Source organism: Lontra canadensis, unplaced genomic scaffold, assembly GCF_010015895.1.
Source record: "Lontra canadensis isolate GAN:19392208 unplaced genomic scaffold, GSC_riverotter_1.0 scaffold191, whole genome shotgun sequence".
NCBI classification, from domain to species: domain Eukaryota; kingdom Metazoa; phylum Chordata; class Mammalia; order Carnivora; family Mustelidae; genus Lontra; species Lontra canadensis.
This window is the reverse complement of record NW_022631185.1, coordinates 799682-817853: the sequence shown is the minus strand read 5'-3', so window position 1 is coordinate 817853 and position 18172 is coordinate 799682. Positions and strand designations below refer to the sequence as shown.

At 49.3% G+C, this 18172-nt stretch overlaps 1 protein-coding gene and 1 long non-coding RNA gene across 2 annotated transcripts in view; both read left to right on the top strand.

Moving 5' to 3' along the window:
• The window catches only part of LOC116861129 (zinc finger protein 587B-like), a 31573-nt gene extending 28813 nt beyond the window's left edge, over positions 1-2760 (top strand). The window contains exons 5-7 of the mRNA XM_032847609.1: positions 2206-2316; positions 2369-2605; positions 2698-2760. Coding sequence (XP_032703500.1) covers positions 2206-2316; positions 2369-2605; positions 2698-2760 — 411 coding nt within the window. The remainder of the gene's footprint in view (positions 1-2205; positions 2317-2368; positions 2606-2697) is intronic.
• Positions 2761-6407: 3647 nt separating this feature from the next.
• On the top strand, positions 6408-18070 carry LOC116861184. Its single transcript, XR_004381426.1, has 2 exons — positions 6408-7744; positions 17943-18070. It is a non-coding gene; the product is annotated as an uncharacterized LOC116861184 (long non-coding RNA).
• Positions 18071-18172: the final 102 nt, after the last annotated feature.

Sequence of the window (18172 nt, the reverse complement as noted above, 5' to 3'; positions counted from 1 at the left end):
GGGGAGTGGGAGAGGGAGAAGCAGGCTTCCCGCTGAGCAGGGAGCCTGATGTCGGGCTCAAACTCAGGACCCTGGGATCTTGACCTGAGCCAAAGGCAGACGCTTAATGACTGAGACACCCAGGTGCCCCTTTGCAATTTTTTTAAAAAATTTTATTTATTTATCTGTCAGATAGATAGAGAGAGAGTACACAAGCAGGAGGAACAGCAGGCAGAGGGAGAAGCAGGCTCCCTGTTGAGCAAGGAGCACGATGTGGGACTCAATCCCAGGACCCTGGAATCATGACCTGAGCTAAAGGCAGATGCTTAACTGACTGAGCCACTCAGGTGTCCCAATAGAATTTTTAACCTTCACAGACTGTCGGTAAAAGTGAACATTCACATAAATAACCTGTAATAAAAGGCAGAATGAAGAAAGAATGTGAAAGACACAACCATGGGGTACAACATGGAGGAGAGGCCGGGTCTACCACTTGCTCCTCTGCAAACAGTGTTCATCAGGTCTCATCTGCTGCTCCCATGTGAGCACTGTGTAGAGAGATATGTCCAGGTACTAGCAAATCCAACTGCAACAGAGCAGCTCGTGTTTAGGGACGATTTGAGAACATGTGTGCATCTCATGACACAACACATAGAGCTTAATTGTGGGGCACACTGCCGATGGAGCAGTGAGGAGAGTGAGTGACACCAGTCCAGAGATGTGAGGATTAGCCCTGGAACTGGAAGTAAGAGAAGTGACAAGTAGTACAATTGAAAAGTCAGCAGAGCGAGAAGCATGGGGAAGAAAAGGCAAAAATGGGGTGTGGGCACAATAATGGCACCAAAATACTAGTTAAACAATAGATTTCTGGCACTGATTTGTATACAATCCTGATGTCATGTCCTCCTCCAGGGACTTCTCAGGGCCAGACTTCCTGTGACCCCATCTTGCTGTGGCTATTTTCATATACATCTTGTGTACTCCCAGGGGATCTCCATCCCACCCCCAAGATAAGTAACTGCATGGGATGATATAATTATTAAGGGGAAGACAGAATAAAACAGCAGCTAACGCTGGTCAAGGTCAAGAATAGCTCAGGACAGGACAGCCTACAGGAAAGAAAACTACTGAAAAGAGAATTCAGAGGGAGGGTCTTGCAAGAAGAGCCCTTGATCCAAGTAAATCATGACTGAGCTGAGAGTGAATCCTTATACAACTATGGGCTTTGGGTGATAATGATATGTCAGTGAAGTTCATTAATTGTAACAAATTACTACTCTGCTTGAGGTATACCGGTAATGGGGGAGCTTTGGTTGGCGGGGCAGAGCTATAGGGGAAATCTCTGTACCTTTTGTTCAGTTTTGCTGTGATCCTAAATCTGCTATAAAATATAGTCTATTACCCAAAAAAGATAGCATTAGTTAAGTTGTTCTAAGATTGAGCTGCTTCTCAGATTGCTAAAAGAAATTGAGTATATCTTAGAATATGGAGTAAAAAAATGTGGATAAAAAGTGTTTTTCAGTGTATAGGACATAATTCCCGATGATATAAGCAACTGAGAAATTTCCTGTGGAATTCAGACGCAGAGCTCCTACTTGTTCACCGGCTTCAGGACAGTCTAACATTTTTCTTCTTTCTTCCCACTCATGGCCCTCTTTGGAGTTTTTTCTATTCTTCCTGACCAAACATAATGAAACACTGAATAGTGCTTCAGTCCACAGCATTTGAAGAACAATAACATAACGTTTCCAGCTATTCAAGGACACATTTTATGACTGATTATGGGATGATTAGGCTATTTATGTTAAGTAGATCTGGGATCATCTCAGGTAAGATTTTTATCCTCTTGGAGTAGGCTGATTTTGTGGAGTCTGAAACAATTTCTTTTTAATGCGTTTGACATGGGCAAAGCCTCCTCCTCTCCTGAGGCAGGAATATTATTTTCCAGCTTCCCTCCTAGTGCCGCGCAGCCTATGCTGGATACTCTGGCTTATCAAACCCGCTATCCTGCCACCGCCAGAGCTCTAGGACTTCATTACCCACAAGATCCTGCATTCCGAGGAGCCGAAGACGCTTCAGGACGAGCATATCTGCGCGTGCGCATCGCGTCGGGGCGGGACTCCCGGCTTCCAGCGCGCGTTTTGCAATTCTGAGGGATCCCTTCCGCAGGGCTGAGGAGTAGGTAGCAGAGGGGAGTAGGCGTAAAAAGGCTCGCCCTTACCGCAGAGATTTGGGTCCCGGGCTGCCCGGCTCCGGGCCGGGACCTGGACCGCTGTCCTGTTGTCCGCTCCACCACCGAGTCCGATGGCGGCGGCCGCGCCCAGGGATCCGGCTCCCGTAAGCGCTCGTCCCCCGGGCCCCCCCCCCCCCCCCCCCCCCGAAACCGAAGGCCCGAGCGCGGGGCGCCTGCTCGCGGCCCTGCGGCCCAGGCCCGGGTGTCCGGGACAGGGAGGCGCCGGTGGGCGGGGTCGCGTGTGTGAGCGCCGGCGGGCGGCGTGTGGGAGCGGGCTCCGGGCTGGGGGGCCGCTGGGGCGGGGGCTTCAGGGGGCCTGAGGCGGGAGGATTCTGCCCTCGGGACAAGGGGACGGAGAGCCTGAGGCTGAGACGCCTGGATTGGCGGGCGGAGGTGCGGTACCTTCTTGGGAGGACACTAGAAGCCAAGGGGACTTTGGCCAAAGGAGGAACACTATCTCCATTAGCGTTTCAAGATTCCCCCAGGGAGTTCTAAAGAAGAGCAGTTTGGAGGTGGGAGATGAGTACTCCGAGGAACTGGCAGGCTGAGTCTCTGTTCAGGGTCACACAGCCGGTAAGACAGCATTGAGCCCTGAGGCCCACTGATTAGACAGCGTGAGCTCACTTGGCTCCAGGGCCTGGAAGAGTGCAGAGAGGCACGAGCCCATCATTTCCCCCCCGCCCCCGCCCGCCCCCCGGGGTGGCATTCTTTAAAGGCCTGCCGTTTCCCACAGAGTCCCAGGACTGCAGAAGTACTTGTGGAACCAGCACGGGTATGTAGAGGGTGTCCTAGTCGTTTCCTAGCCCTGACTGACACCCAGATGTTCTCTGGGCTCTTACGTGCTGTTTTGCTAGTCCTTGGGTCTGAGGACTGTAGAGAAACCCCAATCTCAGAGTCCTAAGTTGATGTCAGGGGTTATATGATGGTGTTCCCATTTCTGTCATCCAACATAAACGAGTGTTTAGGGTTAACCCAGGAGCAGGTACCAGGATGTGGTACATTTACAAGGAGGTAAAGTTGAGTTGGGGGTGTTCAGGAATCACAGGTTTCCTTTTATGATGTGAACAAAGAGCAGGAGGACACATGTCAGGATAGGAATGACTGCCTGAAAAAATTGGGTGTCTCTTCTGGACATCATAGGAGGTTTGATCAGAAGAGAGAGATAATGTTAGAAAAGTCAAAAACAGTCTCCTGTAAAGCAGAGAATAGACCATGGAAATGAGGGAGGGACAAGGGAAATCAGGGCAAAGGCTACTACCATAAACCAGGTGAAGGTTAATTGACCAGGACTGTGGTTTAGGGTGGTCACATTTTTGGATGCAACCATGGATTCATGTTTTAAAACGGGAAACTAGATTTTCTAATGTGGGTGGTGAGGGGGAGAAAGAGGTATCAGGGATAACCCCAGGGTGTTTGATCTCTGCAGCTGTAGGGTTGGAAGTTCCAACTGAGGAGGAAGTTGGTAGTAGAAATAATGTTCACTGGGGATATCAGGAGCTTTGTTTTGGCCATTGTAAGGGCCTGGTTGGCTAGAGGGAGTCATTTTGTGTTTATGTAGTGAACTTAGATTGACCCTGCCCCTCCCAGAGGAACTTACTTGCAAAGCCTAGATACAAGGGCGGGTCAGGCCAGGTGAAGACAACCAATCAGTTGGGCGCGCGTATATCTAGTAGGGTAAATTGAAATTCAATTGGCCACCCGTGTGTTACCTAGCAGTTTTTTTTTCTGTGTGTGGCAGACTTAGCATGACTGTGCAGTTTTCTCTGTGTATTGCAATCTCATTGGCCACCTGTGTATAGCCCGGCTAAACTACCTCTATAAAAGTTAGTCTGTGAGGCTGGGAGGGGTCACCTCTTTGCAAGAGATGCCCCTGACCGGTCAGTTTGATTCTCAATGCTTGGTGCGAAATAAAGCTTTGCTTGACCTTCGCTTTGTATCAGTCTCGCTCCTTTGATTACGGACCCTAACAGCTATGTTTAGATTCAGAGGTATTTCAGAGACCACTGGGTGGAGGCATCAAATTGGCAGCTGGAAACACAAGTTGGGAAATCAAAAGAACAGTTCAAATTGGAGACATTCAAAATGTGGTATTTACTGTGTGGACCCAAGGAAGTGACCTGTGGTTACGTTTAGGAGGTATAACCTTCTTGTTGATTGGTGTGAAGCTGTTCATAGGCCAGGAAGTAGAGGGTAGGGGCTGAGCACTGGGTCTCTCCCTTGGGTACCTGAGTGATGGTATTGGAATTCATAAATGCCAATTAGGGAGATTTGTGCCCTTAAAAGTAGGGTGTATCAGACAGACCAGTCTAGCAGGTGGCCAAGGCTTCCAAGATAAGAATGGGCGTGAGAGAGATGCAGAGACGAGGGGTAATTGAGGCAAGAGGTCACTCAGGCCAAAGCTCTTGCTCATTCACGTCTGTGTGGATTCCCAGTGATTTTGGTGGGACCTGGGTTATGTCATTCAGACTGGTGGTATGCTCAGGGGCAGATTATGGTCGTCTGTGAGAATCAGTAGGACGGGGGTGTGTGATAAATGGACTGGGCTTTGAATAGGGGTTAGGTGGACAGAGACGATTGTCATTGTGGAGGGGACATCAAGTACAGCACAGAAATGGAAGAGGGCCATGGTTTCAACCACAACTGGTTCTGTGTAGCTTGGTCTCAGGCATGGAACAGAGCCAGGGAGGGAGGCCTTCGTAGAAGGATTAGGTGTTTCCAATTCTAGCAGGAGCCATGGGAGCTCTGGACTAGTATTGGGTCCTATGGGAATTTGCCAAGGAACTCTGGATGTTTTCTGCTAAGTTGTATTTCATGGCCTAAAATTAAGGCCCATTATTATGTGCTGCCTTGGCACCTGTTGAAACTCTGAGTGCCTGACATGGCCTGAGTTCAGGTTCTCCTCCCCACTCTTGGACAGGTCTCCTAGCCAAGACTCCCTTTTCATCAGGAGGACCAGAGCGTTCCTGCTTATGCCTTTAAAGTGTGTTTCAATTCTCTACAAGCCCATGGAGTTACTCGCACAAGTCCTTCACATCATCCTATGGGAACCAGATTATACCTCACCTCTTGATCTTGTAAAACTTGCCTCTCATGGCCCCTGGTTGTTCACTGTACCCTTAGATGTTCTTTGCTCGTCCCTTTTTCCCAGGGGCTGGTCTGGCCTTCTCATATCGGGCCCATGGACACTGCTTGTTTCCCTGATTGCCTGAGCATGTGCTGTGGCTAGTAAGTCTGAGGTGTGTGCACTGCCCTCCCCCTGAGCAGCACCAGCGCAGGGTCAGGCATCTGATGGTCATTGTAATTGATTGTTCTTTGCTTGCCCTCTCCCTGGCCCGGTGATACTGTCCAGATCTAGGCACCCGAATACACCAGTTGCTACTTCTTTCCTCTAGCTGACATTTCTTCATGACTATGTATGCCAGGAATTGCTAACACCGACATGATTAAGTTATAGGGACCATGATCTCTTCCTGTAAGACTCTCCTCCAAGACACCACCCACCCCCACACCACACCACCAGGCAATCAAATACTGAGTTGTTCTGGCCCAGTACTTTCTGCTCTTCTGTGACATCTTCCCCTTGGTGATTGCATCATGCGGGTGCCATGTAGTTGCTCATCTTGGGAGTAGGTTGGAGAGGCTCTATGTGGTTCGCAGACGGCTGTTGATCCAGCCACAGCAAGATGGGCTCAGGAGGATCCTGATCTGGAGGATTGGCCCCTCGGGGAGGGTGTAAATCAGGGCTGTGTTTAAGAAACGGAACATCGGTTGTAACAGAAATCTGTTCTTTTCGATTAGTATTTTGGTGCCTGTGGGCACACCTCATTTTTGCTCTTTCCTCACCAGTCTTGATCCTCTGCCTACTTGTCATTCTACATGTCACTTCTACTCTCCTATCCTTTGCGTGACCAGTCCCTGCCTCTCTGGACTCCACGTCTTGCCTGCTTTCCTCACCGCTCCATCTGCAGTGCTGCCCGCATTGACCGCTGCGCATTTTGTCATGAGGTGTGCATGTCTGCTCAAATAGGCCTTTAACATGAGTGACTCTATTGCAGTTGAATTTTCTTGGTCCTGGACTTAACCCTTCCGCATAATGGGCATGCGTCATCAGGAACCAAGAGCTGGCTAGAGGTTTTTTGCCGAGAAACGGGTTATAGACCCGGCTCTCCTTCATGTCACACGTCATAGTTGTGTCCTTCACCATTTGAGACCTTTCCCATTTTATGCTTTTTATTTCCCTGGAGCAAAGACACTGTGTCCTGAACTGGAACCAAATCTGTTTTGCAGATAATCACACGGACTTGTCCTGGGTTTGTCAAACACATTCTGGCGTATGGGTGGTCTCGTCCAACCAGAGTCAACATGGACTCCTTCAGCATTTTATTTCTTTCAGGTTGTTGATGTGGAGCAGATGAGGAGGAGGTACCTATTGAGCAGAGGATTTCTATAGAAGTGTCAGAGGTCAGGACTCCAAGGCAGATGTGTCTGCCCAGAGGGCCCACTCCTATGAGATATATAGCCTGGTCTTGAGAGAGATTTTGCGTTTGGCTGTGCCAAGGAACACGTACCAGCCAGAAACCCTACACCTATGGGGCACATGGGAAATGATTATATTTTACCGCAAACCTTCCATAGCTCTGGAAGCAGGACATTAGAGAGAAACACTTCAGAAGCAGAACTTCATTCGTGAAGAGCTGCAAGTTCTTTGTGTCAAGGAAGCCCTTTATCTGTAGGGAGGTTGGGAAGGACTTTTTGACCAGCTCTGGGTCTCTCCAACAATAAGTCAAAGAGCAGTGCCAAGTGCATAGTGGCCTTACACGATATAGAAATTCATTATAAATCAGGAGGATGCTTGAAAACTTGTGAGAACAAATACACATTTATTCAGCACCGGAGAGAGCTTTCTAGAATATGATGTTACGTATGTAGTGCATGTGGGAAGTCTTTGACCAAAAGGTACCGCCTCAATCACCGTTGGAGAGTTCACACTGGGAAAGGGCCTTAGTAAGTGTGCAGAATGTGGTAAATTATTTAGCATTAAGGCCAGCCTCATTCCGCATCAGTGTTCACACTGGGGAAGAGCCTTACGTGTGCGGGGAATGTGGGAACTTGTTTCCTTACAGATCCAGTCTCTCTAATTACCTGAGGTTTCACGCTGAATCAAGGCCTTATGAGTGTGGTGAATGTGGGAAATCTTTTAGCCAAAGTTCTGTGCTCTTCCAACATCAGAATTCACACTGGAGGAAGGCCTCTTGAGTATGGGGAATCTGGGAAATCCTTTAAATAAAGCTCTGGTGCTCCTTCGGTGTTGGAAAGTTCACCCTGGATGAAGGCCTTCTGTATGTGACAACTTCCCCAGCAGAGGCCCTATCTCATCAACTACCAGATAATTCATGTAGGAAACTCAGAGGATTAATGTAGATGTGCAGGGAGTGTGCTAGTTCTGTATTCCTTCTAATGCTGGAGGTGGCTTATGAGGGTGCAATCTGCCTGAATTTAATCTCCTACATCAGAACAGCCACCAAATTCCAGGTATGTGAGAGGTATATATATGTGTGTGTGTGTGTGTGTGTGTGTGTGTATATATATATTTTTTTTTTTTAAGATTTTTTTTTTGAATTTTTTTGATGGAGAGTACAAGCAGGCAGAGTAGCAGGCAGAGGGCGAGGGAGAAGCAGGCTCTCTGCTGAGCAAGGAGCCCCATGTAGGACTCAATCCCAGAACCCTGGGATCATGACCTGAGTGGAAGACAGTCGCTTAACCTACGGAGCCCTCCAGGTGTCCCGGGAGGTGTATTTTTAAACTGCCCAGGTCATTGTCAGATTGACGTCCGGAAGCTTTTCTGAAATTTCCCCTCGTCCCCCACCAAGCCTCTTGTAATGACACATAAATACCCCTGCCTTAACTAGACTCGGGGTCCAAGTCCCTACTACGCTGTGTCGGGTATACTTGTGCCCAAGCTTAAGCTTGTTGAATAAACCCTCGTGTGATTGCATCAGTGTTGGCTCCTTGGTGGTCTCTCGGACACGAAAACTTGGGCACAACATTTGGAGGTCCCACCGAGATCTGAGAGACCCCCAGGTCCCCGACCCGGAGGGTCCTGCGCCGGCTGGTGAGTGCACTCGTTTTTACCTGTTTGCGCGCATACTTTCGGGGAGCTGCAGTCTGCATTTTTACCTGTAGGAATTCCAAGCCGTATCTCATCTGTGAGGAGAGCCGGCTGCCAGCGCAGTCGGACCGCCCCTCAACTTACTTTCAGTTTTGTCTTTGCGGCCGCGCCAGACCGTTTGTTTGTGTGAGTGTGTTCTTGTTAATTGTCATAAATGTCTTTGTCTTGGTGTGGACTGGGGACGTGATAGATCACGACACAGACAACCCCTCTGTCTCTCATGGTTGGCCACTTCTCAGACGTCAGGGAAAGAGCTCATAATCTGAGCATGGGTGTACGAAAGGGAAAGTTTCACACTTTCTGCATGTCTGAATGGCCAGCCTTTAATGTTGGATGATGGCCCCGGGACGGAACTTCTCAACTGCCTATTATCTTATAGGTTAAGGCCGTCATCTTCAGAGAGAAACTGCACGGCCACCCTGACCAAGTGCAATATATCCTGGTCTGATAGGATATGATTGAGAACCCTCCCTCCTGGCTTAAACCTTTTCTCCCTCCCAAAGCAGGACCTACATCCAAGATCCTAGCCCTGCGGAACCCAACTCCTAAGTCTGACAAGGAAACGGAGTCCAAACCAAAGACTCCTCTTTACCCGGTCCTTCAGGACACTTCCACGGAGCACCTGATTCTTCACCACCCTACCAGGTTTCCCCTCCCCGTCTTCCCCTCCAGCAGAAGCACTGGGGGCTGCCCAGGGAGTGCCCCTCCCCCTCCCAGATGGAGGGGCCCTCATACATGGGCCAGCGGCGGGGACACATGGATGGACCCATTGGGCAGCCCCAACCCCAAACCTGGGACCGGCCAATTCCACTGTCCTTCCCCTCCACGCTGTGGGACCCCCCGATGAAATGGGGGGACAGCCGATGTCATATTGGCCATTCTCTACTAGTGATTTATACAACTGGAGAACCCAAAACGCAAAGTTCTCCGATAACCCAAAAGATCTTATTGGTCTTTTGGATACTATTCTTTTCACCCATCAGCCCACCTGGGATGACTGTCAGCAGCTCTTACAGGTTCTCTTTACCACTGAGGAAAGAGAGCGAATCCAGGTGGGAGCCTGAAAGTCCGTCCTGGGTGAGACAGACAGCCAACTCAGAACCCTAATCTCATAAATGCAGCTTTCCCCTTGTCTCGCCCCGCCTGGGACTACAACTTGGCAGAAGGTAAGGAGAGACTCTGGTCTACCGCCAGACTCTAATGGCAGGTCTCAAGGCTGCAGCACGCAAGCCTACCAATCTGGCCAAGGTATATGATGTAAGACAGGGTAAAGATGAGAGTCCGGCGGCATTCCTAAAAAGGATCATAGAGGCGTTCAGACAGTACACCCCTATGAGTCCAGAGGCCCCAGAAACCAGAGCTGCCATTGTTATGGCTTTTGTTAACCAAGCCGGACATTAAAAGGAAATTGCAGAGGGTAGAAAGACTAGGAAAAAAGAGCCTACAGGATCTGATAGTGGTGGCAGATAGAGTCTACAATAACAGAGAGAGCCTGGAGGAACAACAGGCTAAGATAAGTGACCGTCAGACCCAGAACCTGGCTAAGATCCTACTGGCCACAACCACGGATGACCCACAATGAAAAACAGACGTCTCAAGAATTGGCTTCAGGAGCAGGTAAGGAGGATGGCCCCCGTCGAGAACACCCCAAACTGAATAAAAACCCAAACTGCGTATTGCAAGGAAGAAGGCCACTGGCTAAAGGATTGCCCCAACAAAAGACCAAAGGCCTCTGCTACTATCTTGGAGGTCAAAGATTTAGATGACTAGGGGGGTTGGGGTTCGGCACCCCTCCCCAAGCCCGGGGTAACCCTTAAAGTGGAGGGGCAACCGATTAAATTCCTAGTAGACACTGAGGCACACACTCTGTCTTGCTACGACCTCAAGGGAAGTTGACAAACAAGACCTCATGGGTCCACGGGCACTAAGCAATATTCATGGACTACCCAAAGAACAGTGGATCTCGGCGTGGGCTGGGTATCCCACTCCTTCATGGTCATCCCTGAGTGCCCCTACCCCTTGTTAGGCCGGGACCTACTCACCAAGATGGGAGCCCAAATTAGTTTCCACCCTAAAGGGGCAAAGGTTCTGGATAAAGAGGGGCACCCGATCCAGGTGCTTGTCATGAACCTCGAGGACGAATATCGTCTTCACCAAATGCCCCCAGCACCAATGACCGACATTGACCACTGGTTGCAGGAGTTTCCCCAAGCGTGGGCAGAAACTGGTGGAATGGGACTGGCTCAACATCGGCCGGCTATATACACTGAACTAAAGCCCGGGGCAGATCTAGTCAGGGTCCGCCAATAACCCATGCCTCTCAAAGCACGGACGGGGATCACCCCACACATCCGGTGACTGCTAGACTCGGGCATACTGCGGCCTTGTCAGTTGGCATGAAACACTCCCTGCTGCCGGTGCAAAAGCCACACTCTAATGACTATAGACCGGTCCAGGACTTGAGGGAAGTCAACCGACGGGTGATGGACATGCACCCTATGATCCCAAACCCCTACACTCTCCTCTCCACCTTGCCCCCAGACAAGACTTGGTACACAGTGCTAGACCTAAAGGATGCCTTCTTCAGCTTGCCTTTGGCCTCAAAGTGCCAAGACCTCTTCACTTTTGAGTGGGCGGACCTGGAAAAGGGCATCGATGGCCAACTCACCTGGACTCGACTGCCGCAAGGACTCAAGAATTCGCCCACCATCTTTGACGAGACACTACACGAGGACTTAGGTGAGTTCCATGCCGAGCACCCTAATCTGACTCTATAAAATATGTAGATGATACCCTGTCGGCAGCAGAGGACCAGGAAACATGCCTACAAGGCACCAAGGATTTGCTCCAAGTGATAGCAACTCTAGGATAACGGGCTTCAGCTAAGAAGGCCCAGATCTGCAGAATGGAGGTGAGCTACCTGGGGTGCAAATAAAAAGATGGACAAAGATGGTTAATGGATGCATGGAAGGAGACCGTCATGAGAATCCCACAGCCTTGAAACGTCTGCCAGTTATGTGAATTCCTGGGGTTGGCTGGTTTCTGCTGGTTTTGCTGACATAGCTAGGCCCCTCTACGAGGCCACAAAACACAAACAGGACTTTGTGTGGACTGAGGCCATGAACAAAGCCTTCAATGACCTTAAGCAATTCTTGCTTTCTGCCCCGGCACTTGGGCTGCCTGATCTGACTAAGCCCTTCCACCTTTACGTGGATGAAAAGGAAGGGGTGGGGGCACCTGGGTGGCTCTGCCTTCGGCTCAGGTCATGGTCTCAGGGTCCTGGGATCAAGCCCCGTGTCGGGCTAACTGCTCAGCAGGGAGCCTGCTTCCCTTCCTCTCTCTCTCTCTCTGCCTGCCTCTCTGCCTACTTGTGATCTCTGTCTGTCAAATAAATAAATAAAATCTTTAAAAAAAAAAAAAAAAGAAGGGGTGGCGAAGGGAGTCCTAATTCAATACATAGCCCCCTGGAAGAGACCGGGGGTCTACCTCTCTAAGAAATTAGATGCCGTGGCTGCTGGATGGCCTCCATGCTTAAAAATTATTGCTGCAGTGGCCGCCATGGTTAAAGATGCAGATAAGCTGGCTATGGGTCACTACCCCACATGCCATCGAAGGGGTACTCAAACAGCCCCCAGACCGATGGATCAGCAATGCCCGCTTGACCCATTACCAGGGCTGGCTTTTGAACCCTACCAGAATTTTGTTCCAGGCACCAACAGCCTAAACCCAGCGACACTGTTCTCTAACCCTGACTGGGAACCACCCCTACATGACTGCCAAGAAATCCTGGCTCAGGTGCACGGAGTCAGAGCCGATCTCCAGGATCAACCACTGCTGAATGCAGATGACACCTGGCATACAGACAGCAGTAGCTTTGTCCGGGACGGAATCAGGTATTCGGGAGCAGCTGTGACCACAGAGATAGAGACTGGGCAGAACTGTTGGCGGCTGGGACATCTGCCCAACGTGCAGAACTGATTGCGCTAACCAAGGCACTAACAATGGGAGCAGGCAGGCGGATAAACATCTATACTGATAGCAAGTACACCCTTGCCACAGCCCATGTACATGGAGCCATTTATAGAGAGAGAGGGCTCTTAACAGCAGAGGGAAAGACTATTTTTTTTTAAGATTTTATTTATTTATTTATTTGACAGACTGAGATGACAAGCAGGCAAGAGGCAGGCAGAGAGAGAGGGGGGAAGCAGGCTCCCTGCTGAGCAGAGAGCCCGATGCGGGGCTCGATCCCAGAACCCTGGGATCATGACCTGAGCTGAAGGCAGAGGCTTTAACCCACTGAGCCACCCAGGCGCCCCCAGAAGGAAAGACTATTAAAAACAAGGCAGAATTCTTGAACTCCTAAGAGCCCTCTGGCTACCTAAGGCACTGGCCATTATCCATTGTCTGGGACACCAAAAAGCAGACACACCATTTGCCAGGGGAATCCGGCTGGCTGACTTAAAGACAAAGGAGGCAGCTCTTTCAGTGGACCATGCGTTAGTGACCACACTGCCTGATCTGGGAGCACCAAACTTGCCAGACAACCCCAACTACATTGGCCCATGACACAATGCTTACATGGCTGGTGGAGAGCTGCAGATTGCAGCATAATCCTACCAGAGGAACTGGGACGGCAAGTCCTATCCAAAATGCATGAGTACCCACATGGGAACAAAAAAAATGGAAGACTTGGTGCGACATGCAAAGATCACCATCAAAGACTCCCGATCAAAGATCGAACAGAGGGGCAGCTGGGTGGCTCGGTGGGTTAAGCCTCTGCCCTCGGCTCAGGTCATGATCCCAGGGTCCTGGGATTGAGCCCTGCATCGGGCTCACTGCTCAGCGGGGAGCCTGCTTCCTCCTCTCTCTCTGCCACCTGCCTCCGTTGCCTACTTGTGATCTCTGTCTGTCAAATAAATAAATAATAGCTTTAAAAAAAAAAGATCGAACAGATTGTGGCAAGCTGCCACACATGTCAGTTAACTAATGCCAGTGCCCATGGATCTAACCTGGGCACCTGGCTCCGGGGGGACTGCCCAGGAGCCTACTGGGAGGTGGACTTCACTGAGATAAAACCTGGAAAATACAGATACAGGTATTTACTAGTGTTTATAGATACTTTTTCAGGATGGACAGAGGCATTTCCCATCAAACATGAGACAGCACAGACCGTGACCAAGAAACTGCTGGAAGACATCTTACCGAGGTATGGTTTTCCTGTTAGGATTGGATCAGACAACGGACCAGGATTCGTCTCTAAGGTAACACAGGGAGTGGCACTAGTTCTTGGGGCAGATTGGAAATTACATTGTACATATAGGCCCCAAAGCTCAGGACAGGTAGAGAGGATGAACAGAACATTAAAGGAGACCTTCACTGAATTAGCCCTGGAGACTGGCGGGGACTGGGTGACTCTCCTCCCCTTCACCCTCTATAGGGTACGAAACTCCCCATGTAAGATGGGACTTACCCCCTACAAGATCATGTTCGGTACTCCTCCACCTATTATTCCCAATTTAAAACCTGAGGTGCTTGCGGAGTTTGATGATCACCAACTCCTTTTCTCCCTCCAAATGTTACAATGAACCCACGAACAGGTGTGGCCTAAGCTGAGGGCCCTCTATGAGACTGAGCCACCCCTGGACCCCCATCGATATTGGCCAAGTGACTGGGTGTACATCCGGAGACAACAACACCAAACACTTCAACCACGCTGGAAGGGACCCTGCATCGTGATCCTGACCACTCCCACCGCTCTCAAGGTCGACGGGATTACTCCCTGGGTCCACTATACCCACATACAGTCAGCTGACCCACACGCCGTTCTCAAGGACTTTGTACCAGAATGGAAAAGCCAACCAAACAAAGACAATCCCCTAAAGCTAAGACTGTGCCGTTCTCACTTACCCCACTAATGTTGCTTATACTATGCCCTCTCCATGCCAGAACTAGTAGCACTAACCCTCACACACTCTATAATATTACATGGCAAATTATTACACCAAGTTCTAATCAGGTAATGGTCCAGATGATGGAACAACGCCCTAAGGGAACCTGGTGGCCTGACTTGACCATAGACCTGTGCACTCTATTCAGACAGGACCCGTGGCATGAAGGTAGGACAGGAATACCAGGGTGTGGTACCCAAACTGCCAGGAAGGAGCTCCAAAATACCTGTTTTTATGTATGTCCAGCCGCCCCCCGCATTAGACCGTACCAGGATCTCCCAGTGTGGTGGGCAGATTATTTCTGTAGAAACTGGGGCTGTGAACAAACTGGGACATGCCATTGGCTGGCAGGAAAGCTGCCCCCAGGCCTCATAAAGGTCCAACGGAACATGACTAACCCAATGCACGGCTAATCCCACCTGTAACCCAATCAGTATCTCCTTTACAGATGCAGGAAAAAAAGAAACAGATTGGGGAATGGGACTTCTATGGGGGCTACGACTCTACCAGAGCGGATATGATACTGGAGTCTCATTTATGCTCAGGCGACTCGATAAACCACTGGGCAGACCCCAGGGAGTAGGGTCTAACCCAGTGCTAGCACCACAACCACCCAAACCTCAAACAAATCCTATCTCGCCACCACCCTCCCCTGTACCTACCATGCCGTCTGCATCCAATAACACCCCCGATGCAGACACAATCATTCCTGTCCCGACCTCCTTCCCATAAGATCCTCCCTTCCTCTGCCCCTCTCAGCATCCACTTTGGGACCTGATGTTCCAAACTTAGAGGTTCCTCAATGCAACCAAGCCCAATCTTACCCGATCTTGCTGGCTCTGCTATGACATCCAGCCTCCTTTCTATGAGGGAATTGCGATGTCGGGTCAGTACAACATAACCTCCGACCCTAATGCCTGTAGATGGCATCAAAAGACTCAAGGAGGGGCGCCTGGGTGGCTCAGTGGGTTAAAGCCTCTGCCTTCAGCTCAGGTCATGATCTCAGGGTCCTGGGATCGAGCCCCACATCGGGCTCTCTGCTCAGCGGGGAGCCTGTTTCCCTCTCTCTCTCTCTCTCTGCCTGCCTCTCTGCCTACTTGTGATCTCTGTCTGTCAAATAAATAAATAAAATCTTTAAAAAAAAAAAAAGACTCAAGGATTCACTACAATCAGCGTTGGGTCAGGGACTCTGCATAGGCACACCTTCACCCCAATACCAGTCCCTATGTAATGATACAAGATCTATAGCCTAGACTACCACCTACCTCCTCAAGATGGGTGGTGGGCATATTCTATAGGCCTAACCCCCTGTTTTCATGGTCAGGTTCTAAATCAGACAAAGGGTTTCTGTGTGCTAGTTCAGCTACTTCCTAAAATTATCTGCCACTCAGATGAACAGGTACTTCAATGGTTCGATGCAGGTACCCACAGACGGGATAAAAGAGAGCCCATCTCAGCTATTGCCATCTCCACGCTGTTGGGAATTGGGTTAGCAGGTGCAGGGACAGGTATTACTTCACTAGCCATACAGAATTCCCACTATAACAGTTTCAGAGCAGCAATCGATCTAGACATAGAGCGGATGGAAACCTCTATTTCCCACCTCCAAGATTCCCTAACATCTTTGTCTGAGGTTGTCCTTCAAAACAGAAGAGGATTAGACTTAGTCTTCTTACAACAAGGGGGGTTATGTGCTGTCTTAAATAAGGAATGTTGCTTCTTCACTGACCACTCAGGAATAGTCCAAGAATCTATGGCAAAAGTCAGAGAAGGCTTGGCTAGACGCAAATGGGAACTGGAACAACAGCAAGGTTGGTTTGAATCATGGTTCAGTCATGCCCCATGGTTAACCATCTTGCTGTCCACCCTAGCTGGGCCCCTCATTATCCTCCTTCTCCTCCTTACCTTTGGGCCCTGCATCATCAATAGATTAGTTACTTTTGTCAAAGACAGAGTCAGTACGGTTCCCACGGTACTCAGACAGCAATACCAACCACTGCACCTTGTTGCTGAGACCAGCCTGGACCCATGATTGGGTCCTTCCTTAGGTTCATCTGAGAGGGGGGAATGTGGAGGCCGAGAAAATTAAGGACATCCCACCTCAAGTTTAACCTTAGCAAGATCTTAGCTTCAGCAGCCATCTCAGGCCCCAGTGAGCAGGGGCTGAACTTTAGTTCCAGGAAAAACCGCTAAGCTTTAGTAACAGAAAAAATCGCTATACCCAACCCTGCAACATCCCAGCAACAGCTAATCAGCTTACTGCAGGAAAGTCTGAAATTTCCCCTCTTCCCCCACCCCCCCAAGCCTCTTGTAATGACACATAAATACCCCTGCCTTAACTAGACTCGGGGTCCAAGTCCCTACTCTGCTGTGTCGGGTATACTTGGGCCCAAGCTTAAGTTTGTCGATTAAACCCTCGTGTGATTGCATTGGTGTTGGCTCCTTGGTGGTCTCTCGGACACGAAAACTTGGGCACAGCATTTTGTTTTGTTTTGTTTGGCCTAGTTTGCATTGCTGCCCACAGCCTCCCAGGAAAGACTGCCTGGCGTTATGGTCCTGATTTGTAGCTTGGATGTCATGATACTCTGTAGGTTCAGAGGTCAACCTGAGGAGGATACAGTTGTGACAGATTCTGGTGTTCGTAAGAATTGTTTTCTTATTCAGAGGGGATGCTGCATTGCACTCAGTACTGGTAAGGGAAATCTATTACTTGGGTCCCGCAAAGTGGCGAAGTGCTCTGGTGTCCAGAATTCTTTAGGGTGGTGCCACTGGTTGGAAGATTATAGGGGGAATCATGATTGTTAAAAACAAACAAGCAAACAACCCCCCACCCCCGGACCCCCGCACCCCTACACTGGATTTATAGGGAGTGAGGAGACTACAACAAACTGGTTGGAACGGGCCTCTTTTAAAAGGGTGTCTGCAGGTTTAGTCACTATGGCTGTGAAGGATGAGCAGGTACAGAAATTTTCAGGATTTCCAGAAGGGTGTATCTTGTGTAGCTGAGGGCCTTTGAGAAAAAAATAATGTAAAGTTTTTATGACTCATGTAGCTTTTTTGGGCACCCTGTCTCAAGGCCATTGCTGTCTTGGGAGGAAAACCAGGGAGTTGAGAGAAAGGACAAGTCTTGGTCAGTGATTGTGGCCTTAGCGCTGCAGCCTGCATTCCTTTCAAATCGAGTGGAAATGGCTTTCATTGTTTACTTGTATCTGTTATCCCTGGGGCATGAGGAGAGATGGTGGAGTCGCAGAGCTGGATTTTACAAGCCAGTAGGAAATCCAAATTTTTACTTTGAACCGTTTCTAAAGTTGTGATAAGGTATAGATGATGTGCAGTAAACCGTACGTATTTAAACTGTACAGCTCAGTAAGCTGAAATTCACTTAACCCAGGAAGCTCATCACAATCATGAAAATGGACCTGTCCCTCACTCCGTATTTATGTGCAGCACTTCAGTGGCATCTCTCTCTCTGCCCTTCAGGCAACCATTGGTCTACTTTCCTTTGTAACAGATTAGTTCGCATTGTCTAGAATTTTATATGATTGAAATAGTAAATTGTTTACCCTTTTTTTCCTCCCATGGGTGCCTTCTGCAGAATGTTCTTTTTTTTCAGATTCAGCATGAATAGTTCATCATTTTTATATCGCTGAGAAGTATGATTTTTTTTGAACTACCGCTGCTTGTATATTCATTCATCTGTTTATGGATATCGACTGCTTTCCGGTACTGGTTGTTACAAATTTGTAACTGGTTGTTACAAATAAAATCACTACTATAAAATCTTTAGGGTGGTGCCACTGGTTGGAAGATTATAGGGGGAATCATGATTGTTAAAAACAAAAT